At 42.3% G+C, this 18,543-nt stretch overlaps 1 protein-coding gene across 3 annotated transcripts in view; it reads right to left on the minus strand.

The window, feature by feature from the left end:
- Positions 1 to 18,543, minus strand: part of cacna2d2a (calcium channel, voltage-dependent, alpha 2/delta subunit 2a) — a 254,816-nt gene that overhangs the window by 109,397 nt on the left and 126,876 nt on the right. For all 3 annotated transcript variants that reach the window (XM_031824825.1, XM_031824824.1, XM_020482984.2), the window contains exon 4: positions 11,754 to 11,813. In XM_031824825.1, the coding sequence (XP_031680685.1) occupies positions 11,754 to 11,813 (60 nt within the window). The remainder of the gene's footprint in view (positions 1 to 11,753; positions 11,814 to 18,543) is intronic.

Consider the following 18,543-nt stretch of genomic DNA (forward strand, 5'->3'; position numbering starts at 1 on the left):
TCACTTTCTTTAGTTCTGTTGCAGTTTCCTACTCTCTGTTTCTCTCCATGCCATATTAGTTGAGTGTGAAACAGCATGTCTGAGACCACTTGTGCTCTCTCTCTCTCTCTTAGAGGAGAGTACTGAAGGAGTCGGAGCGAAAGAGAGGGAGATTGAGAGAGGGAGATTAATAAAGAAATAGAAAAGAAAAAATAGCATTTCTACCTTGAAGAGTGATAAATACCCAAATTACAGCCGGGCCTGCAATCAAGAAGCTGAAATTACCGAATTGTGGGGTCACCCTGGCAACCAGTGAGCGAACAAAGCAGGCAACAGCAGAGAGAGCAGCTGCAGAGAGTGAGCCAGGGAGGGAAGGGGAGTGGAGGGGAGGACAGAGGGGTGGGATGAGGTGATCAGGACAAGTGGAAGACATGGGGGGAGGAGAGAGGGGTTGGTTGGGTGTTCAGGAGGAGGAGAAGGAGGAGTGGATAAGAGGAAAGAGTGGTGGAGGGGAGGGGGAGGGGGAGGAGGAAGAGGTTTGAGGGGAAGAGGAGGATTGTAGGATGGGCTGGGATGGTCAGGAGAGGTGGAGAGGTGGTGGGGTGAAGGGAAGGAGAAAGGGGTGAACTTAGTGAGGAGGAGGAGGAAGAGGATAGAGGGGTGGACTGGCGTGGTCAGACATAGGTGGAGAGGTTGAAGACTGACGGTCAAGACTGATGTATGAGGTGGGTTATGGAGTGCCATTTCTAAATGACAAATGCTCAAATTCTTCCAAGTGCTTGACAAATTGCTACATATTATCCCTGAGTTTCACATGAGTGCAAAGTACAAACTTGTAGCCAAGGTTACAGTATTCTCACATGTGCACTTGCACACACGCATCCACGCACTCACGCATCCATGCACACACACAGAATGATAGTCAGCGGGTGTGATAGCTGCAAGAAGACTTGCCTCAGCATTGTGTATAGTATAGTATAGTATAGTATTGTATAGTATAGTATAGTGCGCAATGGAACTCATAAACAGCGTTATCTCTGAATCCCGCGCCATGGAACGGACTTCCATCTGTTCACCACTGGAGGGAAAGGAATGGAAGGGGGTAGGAGGGCTGGAGAAAATCCAACACAGTATACAATTTAGCGAGGACAACATACCTATCAAGCATATCTGATGGTCTGGATTACTCAGCAGAGAGACAGAGACTGGGCCCAGTCTGGCTACTATAGTATAGTATAGTATAGTATAGTAGCCAGACTGGGCCCAGTCTGTTTTCTCCAGCCCTCCTACCCCCTTCCATTCCTTTCCCTCCAGTGGTGAACAGATGGAAGTCCGTTCCATGGCGCGGGATTCAGAGATAACGCTGTTTATGAGTTCCATTGCGCACTCGGCAGGCTGCTAGCACTCTGCCTCTCTCTCAGCACAGCCACAGGAAAGAGAAAAGTTCACATAGAAAAATAGAAGCAGTTCATTTATGATTACACAATGTGTTCATGCTTATCAGTGTTTGAAATACGTTCGTATATTTAAAAAGTGCTCCGAAAGCCACATCTCCCTCCCTCCCTCCTTCCCTCTCTCCCTCCTTCCCTCTCTCCCGCCCTCTCTCTTTAGCTCCTACTAAGAGTTGAGTTCTGGCTCACATAAATGTGCTGAAACAGGAAAAACGGTCCCAACTCAGAGAGAGCCTCTTCAGTCACTGGGAATGGCTGAATGTGGATTATTTGATATACAAAAAGAGGAAGTGATACAGGATGATAGAATAACTAGAGAGAAAAACATCCCCATTCCCCCATACAAAATAGACATTCAAATAAAGAATATATATATCTCGTAGCAGGTTTAGTGCAGTATACTACCCTGTTCTATTAAACTTAACGATCAGTCTGTTCACCGTCTCGTCCTCATGCCCAAAAGGCGCTGTGACTGGGTTCCGCTCATCATAAGGAAAACGGTCTTATTACTGAAATAAGAAAATATTTCATCTAAAACATGAAACAGAAAAATGATTGCACAGACAATTCCTGTCTCTCCCAGTCTGTCCAGAGATGAACATAGGGCTTCGAAATACCCCCCCCCCCCTCCCCCAAAGAAGACAAAAAAATAAGAAAGTTGAGTGGGGGAAAGAGATGAAACAGAAGCCCATTGAGGTGTCCTTTGGTGTCTGTCTATTTCACCTGATTGTGGTCCCTTGAAGACGGCCCTTATAAGACTAATGTATTCTGTCATTAATGGAGCCGCTCGCGTCGCTCTGCTCTGAGGGCCTGGCTGAGAGAGCCATCCTCCCGCCACAATGAAGGGCCAATTGTCTCAAATAAATGCATTATAAGCAGGAATGACAAGGTCAGGGGAACAAACAGGAGTGTCAACTCTTACCCCTGCCACTAGGGGTGCGGCTCACTAAGGGGACATACAGCGCATTCTGAAAGTATTCAGACCCCCTTGACTTTTCCACATTTTGCTACGTTACAGCCTTATTCTGAAATGTATTGAATTGATTGTTTTCCTCATCAATCTACACACAATACCCCATAATGACAAAGCAAAAATCGTGTTTTTTTTTGTGCAAATGGATTATTATTTTTTAAAACTTAAATATGACATTTACGGAAGCCACTCATGGGTTGTCTTGGCTGTTGGCTTACAGTCGTTGTCCTGTTGGAAGGAGAAGCTTCTCCCCAGTCTGAGATCCTCAGCGCTCTGGAGCAGGTGTTCATCAAGGATCTCTGTACTTTGCTCCGTTCATCTTTACCTCCATCCTGATTAGTCTTCCAGTCCTGCCGGTGAAAAACATCCCCAAAGCATGATGCTGCCACCACCATGCTTCACCGTAGGGATGGTGCCAGGTTTCCTCTAGACGTGACGCTTGTCATTCAGGCCAAAAAGTTAAATCTTGGTATCATCAGACCAGATAATCTTGTTTCTCATGGTCTGAGAGATCTTTAGGTGTTTTTTGGCAAACTCCAAGCGGGCTGTCATGGGTCTTTTACTGAGGAGTGGCTTCCGTCTGGCCATTCTCCCATAAAGGCCTGAATAAAGGCCTGATTAGTGGAGTGCTGCCGAGATGGTTGTCCATCTGGAAGGTTCTCCCATCTCCACAGAGGAACTCTGGAGCTCTGTCAGAGTGACCATCAGGTTCTTTGTCACCTCCCTGACCAAGGCCCTTCTCCCCCAATTGCTCAGTTTGGCCAGGCGGCCAGCTCTAGGAAAAGTCTTGGTGGTTCCAAACTTCTTACATCTGAGAATGATGGAGGCCACTGTGTTCTTGGGGATCTTTAAGGCTGCAGAAATGTTTGGTACCCTTCCCCAGATCTGTGCCTCGACACAATCCTGTCTCGGAGCTCTAGGGACAATTCCTTCGACCTCATGGCTTGGTTTTTGCTCTGACACGCACTGTCAACTGTGGGATCTTATATAGATAGGTGTGTGCCTTTCCAAATCATGCCCAATCAATTGAATTTACAAAAGGTGGACTCCACTCAAGTTGTAGAAACTTCTCAAGGATGATCAATGGAAACAGAATGCACCTGAGCTCAATTTTGAATCTCACAGCAATGGGTCTGAATACTTATGTAAATAAGGTATTTCTGTTTTTATATTTAATACGTTTGCTAAAATTTCTACAAACCTGTTTTCGCTTTGTCATTATGGGGTAATGAAATGTGGAAAAAGTCAAGGGATCTGAATGCACTGTATGTGACTATAATTATGTCACTGTCATAAGTGCACCTAATCAGTGAAGGAACACTTTTTAAAATCCTGTTTATCTAAAATGTTGGAGCTTAGAGATAACAAAACAATGTCATACAATCAGAAAAACATGCGCGGCGAATAATGAGAACCAGGTTTGCTAGAATAACCCTGCGAGATGCATAAAATCACGCACGCAGTAGTTCAAGTTGACGTTATCGTGCCGTGCAGTCAGAGTTCAACAGTAAAAAACAACAACATCAAAAAACAGTGACAACCATACAACCGATATACACATAACATGTATCAATGAGATGGATAAAAAAGCAACAGTCATTGTTCAAAAGTGCAGCGATTATTTCATTTCACGTGCAGATCGAGAAAGTGAATGGCCTGTGGGTAAAAAAAAAGTTATTGTATCTGTTGCTATTGAGTTTGGGAAGTCTAAACATCGACCTGAGGGGAGAAGTGCAAATTGGTCATGGGGGGGGGTGTGACCAGGACAGTCTAGGATACTGTTAGCACTCCTCACCACATGCTTTCTGAATGTCACAGAGAGCTGTACCTGTTGTACCCCGATGACCTTGCTGGCCACCTTAACCACCCTGTTCAACCTATATTTGTTACAGTACACACACAGTACACACGTAGTACACACGCAGTACACACGCAGTACACACACACACACACACACACACACACACACACACACACACACACACACACACACACACACACACACACACACACACACACACACACACACACACACACACACACACACACACAGCACACGTTCTTGTCCCATGATGAAAGGCTTGATTGATTAGAGGGTGATGATTATAGCAAATGGGAGATCTCCTTCTCTTTGAGTCTTTCTCCTTATCTCTCTCTCTTCTCTCCCTCTCAAACCTGCTCCCTCACTCACGATGACCTCACCTTCTCTCTCCCTCTCTCTCCGAGTCCACCCCCCCCCCCTCGCCCCGTTTCTCCATAGTAACCCATCAGTAGAGTGCCTCTCTCTCTCCCCTCTAATGGCACAGCTATTAGCGCTAATGCATTTCAAACGTACAGCAGCTGCCACATCACATTCAGATGGAAAGTGAATGCCTTCCATCCCTTCCTCTCTTCTCTCCCTCCTTCTTTAACCAAGTTTTTTTCCCACCATGTCCCTATCTCCTACCCATTATACCGACAACCCACTCATTAACTATACGCTCCAACGCTTTTTTTTTTCCCCCCATCATTCTCAGACCAGGAAATGAACAGAACACTTTTTTTCAATAAACAAGGATAACAAGGTTAGCATTTACATTTAAGCTCAACAGTCACGATTTAATCGTCAGACATGATTACATCACAGTTGTACTTCCTGATTATAAATACATTAACATGAAGTTATATACTGGGTGACACACAAACCCCTTGACGGCGTGCAACCACAAACTACCATTAGTGATTGGAAGTTCGGCTCTTTTTATTGACTTTTCGACTCGTTCTGTCAAAAGAACAACTCTTTCGAGTCATTCGGCGAACGATGAACTGAAAACTCAAAATCATGATTCTACAAGCTGTTTTCTTGTGTGTGTTGTGCTTTTTCTCAGAGTTGTAAAAGCAAGCAGAGCAGAAACGGGCTCCTCCTCCTTTGACTGATGTAGCTGGCAAGGTAACTGCTGTTTGACTTAACATAAAAAAGTATTTATTCCCTGTGCTGCGCTAATAGTTTAATTGACATGTAACGTGAGCTAATGTTTCATCCCCTCTCGACTGATGTTTTGTCTGAAGTGAATGAACTAGCTAGCAAGTAGCTACCACAGCCAGTTCAGCTCTAGCCTCTAACTATCTGCCAATTAGCAGTATCTAACAGCTGTTTTGTGTATGGAAATGTTTTGTAGCCTTTGTTTTCAACAGAAGTAAATTAACATTAGAGCTAGCCAAAAGTTGGCTAACGTTAGCTATTATTTTTATCTCAATATTTTTTTTTACCTGAATCAAACAATTCAAACGAGGCCAAACAATTGAAGGCTGATATTCTGAAGTTTATTTGACAGCGCAATGCTAGTTTTTATTAGAGTCAGTGTAGCAATGTAACGTTATTGATCTGTCAGTTTCCCTAGCTAACTAATTCCCACTCCAACAGTCAGTACACAACACTATGCTCATCATGTCTTAGCAGAATCAGATGGTGACAGGTGTCCCTTCAGGGTCAGACAGCCAGGGAAGACCAGTCTACGGAGCTCAGGTGAATTTTGCAGTATATTATAACAATCAGTGAATGGACACAAAGTTCCATCTTGAGTTGATGGGTAGGCTACAGTCTGGGATCTGTGAATAGTGGTAATTTCAATTATTAAAACATTGGTTCTATTCTTGAATAATATAATGTATCAGTGGAGGCTGCTGAAGGGAAGACGACTCATAATAATGACTGGAATGGAGTCTTCATGTGGTTGATGCCATTCCATTGACTCCATTCCAGCCTTTATTATGAGCTGTCCTCCCCTCAGCATCCTCCACTGTAATGTATAAATGTACACCAAGGGAATTATTTTCATGCCTCATCTGAGCAGGATCAGATGGTGACAGAGGTCTCAGCAGGGTCAGGCAACCAGGGAAGACTAGTCTGCAATGGCGCTGAGGTGAACCTTTGCAGATGCAACACTTTATTCTCTGTGCAGCAAACACTGGACAAGCCAGAATATTCAAAGATTGAAACTATTTTAAGACAGTCTGAAAAACCTCTAAAGTTGATTTCCAAACTGTGTCAAGGCTTCATCGAGGCTACACAAAACATGTCAACAAAAATACGAGGAAGACCTGGGAGACACTAGTGAATATGATGAATGGATACAGATGTGTTTGAATGCCCAGTCATGTTCATATCATCAGACATACATTACTGCAGTTTAAGACCATCCATAGAACGTACTATATGCCAGTGAAACTGAATATCACGCACTCAGAAATGTAATTCCTCTGCTGGAGGTGTAAAACACTAAAGGGGACATATTTGCATATGTTATGCTCTTGTGAAGGCTGGCTGAATTCCGGCAAAGAGTATGTTCTTTTATCTCAGCATGTCTACAGATTCTCCCTTCTCCCTGTTTGTCTTTGCTTGGAAATGTTGATACTGGAGACTGTTATCAGAAGAAACCGTGTAACCTAGCATTTATAGCGGCTAAGATATACATTGCCATTAATTGTAAGGTTGGTTATCCTCCCACAATGTCACAATGGTTATGTATACGCGAGATTGGATTTATTACAAGATCATAGGGGTATATACTGTGCAACGTTCATAAGTTCTGGATGCCTTGGAATTCTGTATGACAAAAAGAGTCTTTTGAAAAAGTGTCCACGTCAGGGGAATGACCTATTTAGGCAATCCCTAGCTGCTGGGCTGATCATTCCTGGCACATTCCTGCCGTACTGTTGGTTGTCACTCTGGCCTTGGCCTAACACACCTGGAAACCAATAATAAATGTTTCACTAAGATCCTAAAGCTGAGTGGGGTGTGTTGAGTTGGGGCGCTGCAGGGCGGTGGACCTCTATGGGTAGGATGGGGCGGTACAGCAATATCGTGTGCAAGTAAAAAGAGATCTACACTGTCATGATCCAAATAGTTACGCCTGTTGTGACATATATTGGGTTATTTTATGGCTGGTTATGACACCTACATAAGAGTGTCAAAACCCACATTTTTCTTTTAAAAAATTCTTAAAATAATTTTCTTAAATTCTTTATTGTTGTTGTAATGAACTCTTTACCGTCATGTTTTATTTCATCATATTTTAAATAACCTGTAGAAAAGACACTTTATGACACTCTATTATGAAGCATTACGACCATCCTGTGTCACTTTACTTGGACTAAGAAAATACACTTTATGACACTGTCAAGAAGCATAATGATCATCATAAGGGTGTGTTAGTAAATTCAATCTGGACTGCCAGAGTGTGTTCGTAAATTCAGAGCGTTTCGCTCTCGGAGCACTCATAGAGCTACCACACTGGATGCTCTGGCCGAGGAGTACTTCTTTTTTATTCATTTAACTTGGCAAGTCAGTTAAGAACAAATTCTTATTTACAATGACGGCCTAGGAAGATTGGGTTAACTGCCTTGTTCAGGGGTAGAACGACAGATTTTTACCTTGTCAGCTCGGGGATTTGATCTAGCAACCTTTCAGTTACTGGCCCAACGCTCTAACCACGAGGCTACCTGCCGCCCGAGCGCTCTGGCCTCACAACGGCAGTCAAGCAGCCAAGTTAACTGGCTAGCTTGCTAGCTACTTCCAGACACAAATGAGAAAACACTCACCATTTTACTCGCAATAGCAGAGCTGGTTAGGCTGTTTTCATGTTATCCTGAGCCATGCAACGTATGTCACTTCAAGTCTAAATATATGTGTTGTGACAGTGTTATGACCACATCAAGTTATGACAAGTTATGTCAGCTGTTATGACATATTATGATATGGTTATATTGTATAACCTCATTAATTTTGCCTTGGCAGCAGGTAATGGGGATCCATAATAAATACATATACAATATTATTACTCTGGGTGCCGAGTAAAGTGTTACCCAATAGGGTATCTTTCAGTTATAAAAATGCTATAAAATACCGAATATGCGATTCAATGGCACGAATCGTCATTGCAAATCTACTCCCCCATGTAGTGGATTGCCTGAAATGACATTTATGACCAGATAATGCTTTTATGAGGTGCACTAAAGGCCATACCTTCTAGCTTCCCATCCCATTCATCTCACTGGCCTCCAAATGTGCAATTCTATCATTGTGTATAATTTCAACTATTATATTGAATATGACTGTATTGTGAAATGCCTTAGGGGATGGTTCTTGTAGTCATTGGCTCCAATAGTCGTGGAGCTGTAGAACTACTCTACTATTAAAAATATATAAAATATATTTAAAAATATATAATATTTCAAATAATAATATCATAGAAATAATAGCATCTTTACAAAAAAAAGCCACAATCCATCTGCAATATTAAAGCTGATCTACCTCCTAAAAAAAGAGATATATACATATACATATATACTGTATATATAAATAAAATTAAATAAAATAAACAAATACCCAGGAGAATGCTCCCAGAGCCAATACAATAGAATGAATGGCCTGGGAAGAGACTGGTGACGGAGCTGGGATAGGAAGACCCATGACCTTGAGAAATCAGGAGAGATCAACCACTCCAATGTCTATTTTCACACACCATTTCATTTGCGGTGGAATGAAAACCCTGAACGACCATCACCACCGTTGTTACGACGGTGAGCAGCCCGATGTTCATAACGCCGGACCGTCGCATCGTATTATAAAACCCAGGCACCATCGCTAGAGTTGCAACGGGAAGAGGAGAGGAGTGTGATCCGTCATTACGGTAACAGATGTGACGGCAGCAGTCCAGAGGCAGAGGGAACAGCCGTGTCATTGAGTCGTATGATGTCACTGGTGTTATTGAACAGAGCAGATGGGCCGGGCCAGGTTGGGAGCAGAACGTTAAACACACACAGAGACACATACACACACACAATCACACAAATACCCCAACCCCCCCCCCCCCCCCCCCCCTGCAAACAAGCACACTCCCGTACACATAGATAAACATACTCACACAAGACTTCATTCCACCTCCCCCCCCCCGTCTCTCTTACATAAACACCTTTCTCTGGGCCTCTGACAGCTTGCTCCTCCCGTTCGTTTAAGATGCTCTGCGCTGCTCCTAATATGCCCAAAGAGCATGCCGCCCTAATCTAATTACAATGTCACTCAGCCGAGTGTTCACCCAAACGGAAATTAGAAAAGCACAAAATCTACAAACAGGAGAAATCTTCTCACAGGGAACGTGGCATATCTTCCTCTCGCCTCCCTCCCTCCTCCTCCTCTCCTCCCCGCCAAGGTTTTTTTAATGGCTTCACAGTCGCCCCTGCCGAGATTCATTACCTGCTCTAATTATAAAGGCAAATGAAATCAGCTCCAATACATTATTAATGGAGTAGCGCCATTAGGATTCATTTGCAGTATTTGCAACAATATTATATTTTCTAACTGTTTTCATGGCTGATTAAAGACTGTGACAGATAAGAAAAAAAGGTGGAGGGAGGGAAAGGGGTGAGGATCAGACAGAAGGAGCGAAGGGGAGGAGGGAGGAAGGAGTGAGAGAGAGAGAGAGAGAGAGAGAGAGAGAGAGAGAGAGAGAGAAAGAGAGAGAGAGAGGGAGATACCGGGAGAGGGGAAGTGAGGGGGAGAGAGTTGGCTTTTCCACTTGAAGAGACAGTGAAGCCATATTGGATGCAGTTACCTATGAACAGGTGTGCTGTGTGAGGGCACTGTGACCCAAACCCAACTACCTGCATGGGTACACATCCGATCGAGACGCATTAAAGCTGACCAGCTGACCACTGGCAGACAGAGAGGAAGGCACTGACAGACAGAACCACCCTGGTTCGGTCGGAACAGTGGGCAGAGACAGGTCCAGAAACAGCCACTCTGTGACTCTGGCTTCAGAGTGTAAGCGACCATGAATAAAAATGGACTTTTCTGGGATGTAGGGCTCATAATTATGAGTTTTAAATCAGTTAAAGCCTTTTCTCAAATATCCCCCGGGAAGCACAGGGTTAAAAATCCATTTGTGGGAGGTGTACCATGACAGTGAGCTCGTCTCCCTGGAGACAGAGGATACGACATTGGAGAATGAGTGTGTGTGTGTGTGTGTGTGTGTCTGCTGCTGGGTGTGAGATTGAGTGTGTGTGTCAGTACGTGTGTGTATTTGCAGGGCATCTGTTTGTTTGTTAATCTGAGAGTCAGTGGACCATGTGCGTACACACACATACTGCACACGCGCAAACACACACACGCAAACACACACATACTGCACACATGCAAACACACACATACTGCACACACGCAAACACACACACACACACACACACACACACACACACACACACACACACACACACACACACACACACACACACACACACACACACACACACACACAAGCCAAGTAATACCCAAGCTTCTGAACTGTAGACATTAGCAGTTAGTGGTGTTCCACTGTTTTAAATGTCAGGTGCTGGGAAATGCAAAGTTCAACCTGCTTTTCCCTTTCAGGCACTACACAGATTGACCATATGTAGAATCAGGCTGTTGTATATTATTACATGCTCAAACACGTACATCATTATCTGGGGTGGTATATGTGAGTGTGTACATGTGTCTGTAACATTGATAGCATTGGCATTTAAAAGAAAAACAAAACTTTGGAGGATAAATGTAAACATGAAGAAGAGATTAATAGATAGAAAAAGAGGAAAAGAGAGTGAGTAGAGAGAGAGAGAGAGGTAGAGAGAGAGAGAGACAGAGAGAGAGAGGGGTAGAGAGAGGTAGAGAGAGAGAGGGAGAGAGAGTAGAGAGAGATAGAGAGAGAGATACAGAGAGAGAGAGAGAGAGATACAGAGAGAAATATACAGAGAGAGACATACAGAGAGAGAGATATACAGAGAGAGATATATACAGAGAGAGAGATACAGAGAGAGGGAAATATACAGAGAGAGATATATATATACACAGAGAGAGAGAGATATACAGAGAGAGATGTACAAATATATATATATATATATATATATATATATATATATATATATATATATATATACAGTGCCTTGGATCATTCAGAGATCCTCACTGAACTTCTGGAGAGAGTTTGCTGCACTGAAAGTAAAGGGGCTGAATAATTTTGCACGCCCAATTTTTCTGTTTTTGATTTGTTAAAAAAGTTTGAAATATCCAATAAATGTCGTTCCACTTCATGATTGTGCCCCACTTGTTGTTGATTCTTCACAAAAAAATACCGTTTTATATCTTTATGTTTGAAGCCTGAAATGTGGCAAAAGGTCGCAAAGTTCAAGGGGGCCGAATACTTTCGCAAGGCACTGTATATACAGAGAGATGTATATACACAGAGAGGTAGATACAGAGAGAGAGAGATATACAGCGAGAGAGAGAGATACAGAGAGAGAGAGAGATATACAGAGAGAGAAGGTTCTGATTTTACCTTGATCCCGTCCTGCCAGGGATACATTGTCTGCAGCTGCTCCGCCTCTCTGGCTAGCCTCTACACAGGAAACACACAGGAATCAGAGGTTAGGGTCAAAGGTCAATACATGGCTCTGCCGGGTCAGTGTGTAGATGTCAGAGTGTGTGTGTGTGGGAAACCGCCTTACAGAGCCAATCTGCTCTCTAGGGAAAACACTGAGTGCGCTGACTGCTGTTCATAGACTGTATAATTCAAGAGGCAGTGGCTGGTGCCAAGCTCCGCATGCTCCTCAATGGGCCTACACATTTGTCCTAACTGTCAGGGGAAATGGCATTTCTGTAAGGCGCAAGCTAAATTGGTACAATTTCAGACCATGTACTGTAGCAAATTGTGAGCTACACGTGTTGAGACTAGCTAGCGCTGTTGAAATGTGTGTTGCAAATGGAAGAAGAAACCATGGTTACAACCCTGTTATTCCAGGAGGTACAGACAGTTAGTGTTTGGATTGGAGAAGGTAGGGCCATTGAATAACATGAATATGTTGAGTAATATTAAACTTTTCCAAACCCAGAGAACAAGGAATTTCTGTCAAAGGCATTTTCGTGGCTAGCTGAGTTCAGTGCAGGGTTGCTTTCTGTATTGGCATGTTTTTGGTCTTTTGGCTCCTAACTGGTTATACAACAGGTCTGACATAGTTCATTGCAAAGGGATTGTAACATGGAGTACTACTATTAAGTCACCCAGTGGCAAAATAGAGTGAGGGTCTAGAGAGGTAGTCTCTTCCATGTGTTTCTGCATGGTGCCCATGCCTTAGTACTGTATTTAGGTATCCTCTCTGCTCCCACTTCAATCCCCAGCACGCCTCTAGGGGGCGATCTGGTTCCCATCCCAGAATTATCCAACCAGCCACACAGTCCCTGGGCTCGAAAATTACAAACCCTATTTAGACTCCCACTAAGAGGACTTTCATTTCTGGTACAACATCAAAGGAGCCCTATTCCCCAAGCACATCAGGAGAGGGTTTTCGTCTCCTAAAAGACAGGAAAGTCAGAAACTCTCGTTAGAGACAGAAGTGTCCTATTTTCTGCCTGGGGGTCCACCCCCTATCACTAAGACCCTCCCACTCACAGCTAGCCAGACATAAACCCTCCTACTCTCAGCAAAGAGTATCCTCCACTACCTCGTGTAGCCTTTTAAAGTATGGCATAATGGCTATGATATCACTATACCTCATTAGTAAAACATAATAACATGACTAATTATGTACCCATGTGCTTGTGTACTGAACATTGAACATTCAACACCTTAATCATCCAAATGACTATTCATTTCATACAGTCACTCCTAACGAGATGGTGAACCCCTGAAACAATGACACACACAGCAGAGCTAATTAGTCTAACGAAATGATTTCCACAAAATGAATTAAAGGAGACTCCATCAGTTGTGTGGCCGTGTGATGTTGTGTGGTGTTGTGTGGTGTGGTGTTGTGGGTGTGGTGTGGTGTTGTGGGTGTGGTGTTGTGCATACAAAGCAAGGGTCAACCTAGCTAAAGGACATTGTTAAGAATTTACCATCCACTACAACAGTTTTCAATTACGAAAGCAACAATGGAGAGCTGCTGGCTAAACAATTACCTCCAGATTCTACACTGCTTTGAATTTGCCTGCAAATATGACTGAAGGGTTAGCCTACACGTAAAGAATAACCTTTTCTGTCACCTTTTATATGACTTTGCCTATGAATGATTTGTGAAGCGTCCATGCCGAGCTGATGAAGACATAAAACCTTCAGAAGTTGTTTCTTTGGTTCTAAAGTGGGATCTTTCATATTTGGCTGACCATCAATGCCAAACGGTTGTAGTCTATCAATGTGTTTCTCTAACTGTGACGTCCCTTCAAGGACACAGTCATTATAGCAGAGGAGGAAAGGTCATGATGAATGAGGAAGTTAAAATTTAGTGCCCATGTCCAGGGCGCTGCATGTGAAGAATGGTTCCTCCCTTGTTCTCTGCCCTTCCTTCCTGGTGATCTGTGACCTGTCCATCCCTTCATCCGTCTGACTAATTTTACTTTCAGTAGTCAATATGTCCATACAAATCTCTCCCTTGTCCCTCAGAGAATTCCATTTTCTCTCCTCCTGCGTAATCCACAGCTCTGTTCACTCAGTACTCTGTCTCTGTCTTCATCTTCAGTACTCTGTTTCTCTGTCTTCATCACATTACTCTATTTCTCTGTCTTCATCACATTACTCTGTTTCTCTGTCTTCATCACATTACTCTGTTTCTCTGTCTTCATCACATAACTCTGTTTCTCTGTTTTCATCACATTACTCTGTTTCTCTGTCTTCATAACAGTACTCTGTCTCTGTCCTCATCTTCAGTACTCTGTTTCTCTGTCTTCATCACATTACTCTGTTTCTCTGTCTTCATCACATTACTCTGTTTCTCTGTCTTCATCACATTACTCTGTTTCTCTGTCCTCATCTTCATTACTCTGTTTCTCTGTCTTCATAACAGTACTCTGTTTCTCTGTCTTCATCACATTACTCTGTTTCTCTGTCTTCATAACAGTACTCTGTCTCTGTCCTCATCTTCAGTACTCTGTTTCTCTGTCTTCATCACATTACTCTGTTTCTCTGTCTTCATCACATTACTCTGTTTCTCTGTCTTCATCACAGTACTCTGTTTCTCTGTCTTCGTCACATTACTCTGTTTCTCTGTCCTCATCTTCAGTAATCTGTTTCTCTCTCTTCATCACATTACTCTGTTTCTCTGTCCTCATCTTCAGTAATCTGTTTCTCTGTCTTCATCACATTACTCTGTTTCTCTGTCTTCATCACATTACTCTGTTTCTCTGTCCTCATCTTCATTACTCTGTTTCTCTGTCTTCATAACAGTACTCTGTTTCTCTGTCTTCATCACATTACTCTGTTTCTCTGTCTTCATAACAGTACTCTGTCTCTGTCCTCATCTTCAGTACTCTGTTTCTCTGTCTTCATCACATTACTCTGTTTCTCTGTCTTCATCACATTACTCTGTTTCTCTGTCTTCATCACAGTACTCTGTTTCTCTGTCTTCGTCACATTACTCTGTTTCTCTGTCCTCATCTTCAGTAATCTGTTTCTCTGTCTTCATCACATTACTCTGTTTCTCATCTTCATTACTCTGTTTCTCTGTCTTCATCACTTTACTCTGTTTCTCTGTCCTCATCTTCATTACTCTGTTTCTCTGTCTTCATAACAGTACTCTGTCTCTGTCCTCATCTCAGTACTCTGTTTCTCTGTCTTCATAACAGTACTCTGTCTCTGTCCTCATCTTCAGCACTCTGTTTCTCTGTCTTCATCACATTACTCTGTTTCTCTGTCTTCATCACATTACTCTGTTTCTCTGTCCTCATCTTCAATACTCTGTTTCTCTGTCTTCATCACATTACTCTGTTTCTCTGTCCTCATCTTCAGTACTCTGTTTCTCTGTCTTCATCACATTACTCTGTTTCTCTGTCCTCATCTTCAGTACTCTGTTTCTCTGTCTTCATCACATTACTCTGTTTCTCTGTCTTCATCTCAGTACTCTGTTTCTCTGTCTTCATCTCAGTACTCAGTTTCTCTGTCTTCATAACAGTACTCTGTCTCTGTCCTCATCTTCAGTACTCTGTTTCTCTGTCTTCATCACATTACTCTGTTTCTCTGTCTTCATCTCATTACTCTGTTTCTCTGTCCTCATCTTCAATACTCTGTTTCTCTGTCTTCATCACATTACTCTGTTTCTCTGTCCTCATCTTCAGTACTCTGTTTCTCTGTCTTCATCACATTACTCTGTTTCTCTGTCTTCATCTCAGTACTCTGTTTCTCTGTCTTCATCACACAACTTTTTCTCTGTCTTCATCTCAGTACTCTGTTTCTCTGTCTTCATCTCAGTATTCTGTTTCTCTGTCTTCATCTAATTACTCTGTTTCTCTGTCTTCATCGCAGTACTCTGTTTCTCTGTCTTCATCTCAGTACTCTGTTTCTCTGTCTTCATCTCGGTATTCTGTTTCTCTGTCTTCATCTAATTACTCTGTTTCTCTGTCTTCATCGCAGTACTCTGTTTCTCTGTCTTCATCTCAGTATTGTTTCTCTGTCCTCATCTTCAGTACTCTGTTTCTCTGTCTTCATCATATTACTCTGTTTCTCTGTCTTCATCTCAGTACTCTGTTTCTCTGTCTTCATCTCTGTATTCTGTTTCTCTGTCTTCATCTCAGTACTCTGTTTCTCTGTCTTCATCACATTACTCTGTGTCTATGTCTTCATCTCAGTACTCTGTTTCTCTGTCTTCATCACACTACTGTTTCTCTGTCTTCATCTAATTACTCTGTTTCTCTGTCTTCATCTCAGTACTCTGTTTCTCTGTCTTCATCTCAGTACTCTGTGTCTCTGTCTTCGTCACATTAGTCTGTTTCTCTGTCTTCATCACATTACTGTTTCTCTGTCTTCATCTCAGTACTCTGTTTCTCTGTCCTCATCTTCAATACTCTGTTTCTCTGTCTTCATCTCAGTACTCTGTTTCTCTGTCTTCATCTCAGTACTCTGTTTCTCTGTCTTCATCACATTACTCTGTGTCTCTGTCTTCATCTCAGTACTCTGTTTCTCTGTCTTCATCTCAGTACTCAGTTTCTCTGTCTTCATAACAGTACTCTGTCTCTGTCCTCATCTTCAGTACTCTGTTTCTCTGTCTTCATCACATTACTCTGTTTCTCTGTCTTCATCTCATTACTCTGTTTCTCTGTCCTCATCTTCAATACTCTGTTTCTCTGTCTTCATCACATTACTCTGTTTCTCTGTCCTCATCTTCAGTACTCTGTTTCTCTGTCTTCATCACATTACTCTGTTTCTCTGTCTTCATCTCAGTACTCTGTTTCTCTGTCTTCATCACACAACTTTTTCTCTGTCTTCATCTCAGTACTCTGTTTCTCTGTCTTCATCTCAGTATTCTGTTTCTCTGTCTTCATCTAATTACTCTGTTTCTCTGTCTTCATCGCAGTACTCTGTTTCTCTGTCTTCATCTCAGTACTCTGTTTCTCTGTCTTCATCTCGGTATTCTGTTTCTCTGTCTTCATCTAATTACTCTGTTTCTCTGTCTTCATCACATTACTCTGTTTCTCTGTCTTCATCTCATTACTCTGTTTCTCTGTCCTCATCTTCAATACTCTGTTTCTCTGTCTTCATCACATTACTCTGTTTCTCTGTCCTCATCTTCAGTACTCTGTTTCTCTGTCTTCATCACATTACTCTGTTTCTCTGTCTTCATCTCAGTACTCTGTTTCTCTGTCTTCATCACACAACTTTTTCTCTGTCTTCATCTCAGTACTCTGTTTCTCTGTCTTCATCTCAGTATTCTGTTTCTCTGTCTTCATCTAATTACTCTGTTTCTCTGTCTTCATCGCAGTACTCTGTTTCTCTGTCTTCATCTCAGTACTCTGTTTCTCTGTCTTCATCTCGGTATTCTGTTTCTCTGTCTTCATCTAATTACTCTGTTTCTCTGTCTTCATCGCAGTACTCTGTTTCTCTGTCTTCATCTCAGTATTGTTTCTCTGTCCTCATCTTCAGTACTCTGTTTCTCTGTCTTCATCATATTACTCTGTTTCTCTGTCTTCATCTCAGTACTCTGTTTCTCTGTCTTCATCTCTGTATTCTGTTTCTCTGTCTTCATCTCAGTACTCTGTTTCTCTGTCTTCATCACATTACTCTGTGTCTATGTCTTCATCTCAGTACTCTGTTTCTCTGTCTTCATCACACTACTGTTTCTCTGTCTTCATCTAATTACTCTGTTTCTCTGTCTTCATCTCAGTACTCTGTTTCTCTGTCTTCATCTCAGTACTCTGTGTCTCTGTCTTCGTCACATTAGTCTGTTTCTCTGTCTTCATCACATTACTGTTTCTCTGTCTTCATCTCAGTACTCTGTTTCTCTGTCCTCATCTTCAATACTCTGTTTCTCTGTCTTCATCTCAGTACTCTGTTTCTCTGTCTTCATCTCAGTACTCTGTTTCTCTGTCTTCATCACATTACTCTGTGTCTCTGTCTTCATCTCAGTACTCTGTTTCTCTGTCGTCATCTCAGTACTCAGTTTCTCTGTCTTCATAACAGTACTCTGTCTCTGTCCTCATCTTCAGTACTCTGTTTCTCTGTCTTCATCACATTACTCTGTTTCTCTGTCTTCATCTCATTACTCTGTTTCTCTGTCCTCATCTTCAATACTCTGTTTCTCTGTCTTCATCACATTACTCTGTTTCTCTGTCCTCATCTTCAGTACTCTGTTTCTCTGTCTTCATCACATTACTCTGTTTCTCTGTCTTCATCTCAGTACTCTGTTTCTCTGTCTTCATCACACAACTTTTTCTCTGTCTTCATCTCAGTACTCTGTTTCTCTGTCTTCATCTCAGTATTCTGTTTCTCTGTCTTCATCTAATTACTCTGTTTCTCTGTCTTCATCGCAGTACTCTGTTTCTCTGTCTTCATCTCAGTACTCTGTTTCTCTGTCTTCATCTCGGTATTCTGTTTCTCTGTCTTCATCTAATTACTCTGTTTCTCTGTCTTCATCGCAGTACTCTGTTTCTCTGTCTTCATCTCAGTATTGTTTCTCTGTCCTCATCTTCAGTACTCTGTTTCTCTGTCTTCATCATATTACTCTGTTTCTCTGTCTTCATCTCAGTACTCTGTTTCTCTGTCTTCATCTCTGTATTCTGTTTCTCTGTCTTCATCTCAGTACTCTGTTTCTCTGTCTTCATCACATTACTCTGTGTCTATGTCTTCATCTCAGTACTCTGTTTCT

Source organism: Oncorhynchus kisutch, linkage group LG5, assembly GCF_002021735.2.
Source record: "Oncorhynchus kisutch isolate 150728-3 linkage group LG5, Okis_V2, whole genome shotgun sequence".
In the NCBI taxonomy this organism is placed as follows: domain Eukaryota; kingdom Metazoa; phylum Chordata; class Actinopteri; order Salmoniformes; family Salmonidae; genus Oncorhynchus; species Oncorhynchus kisutch.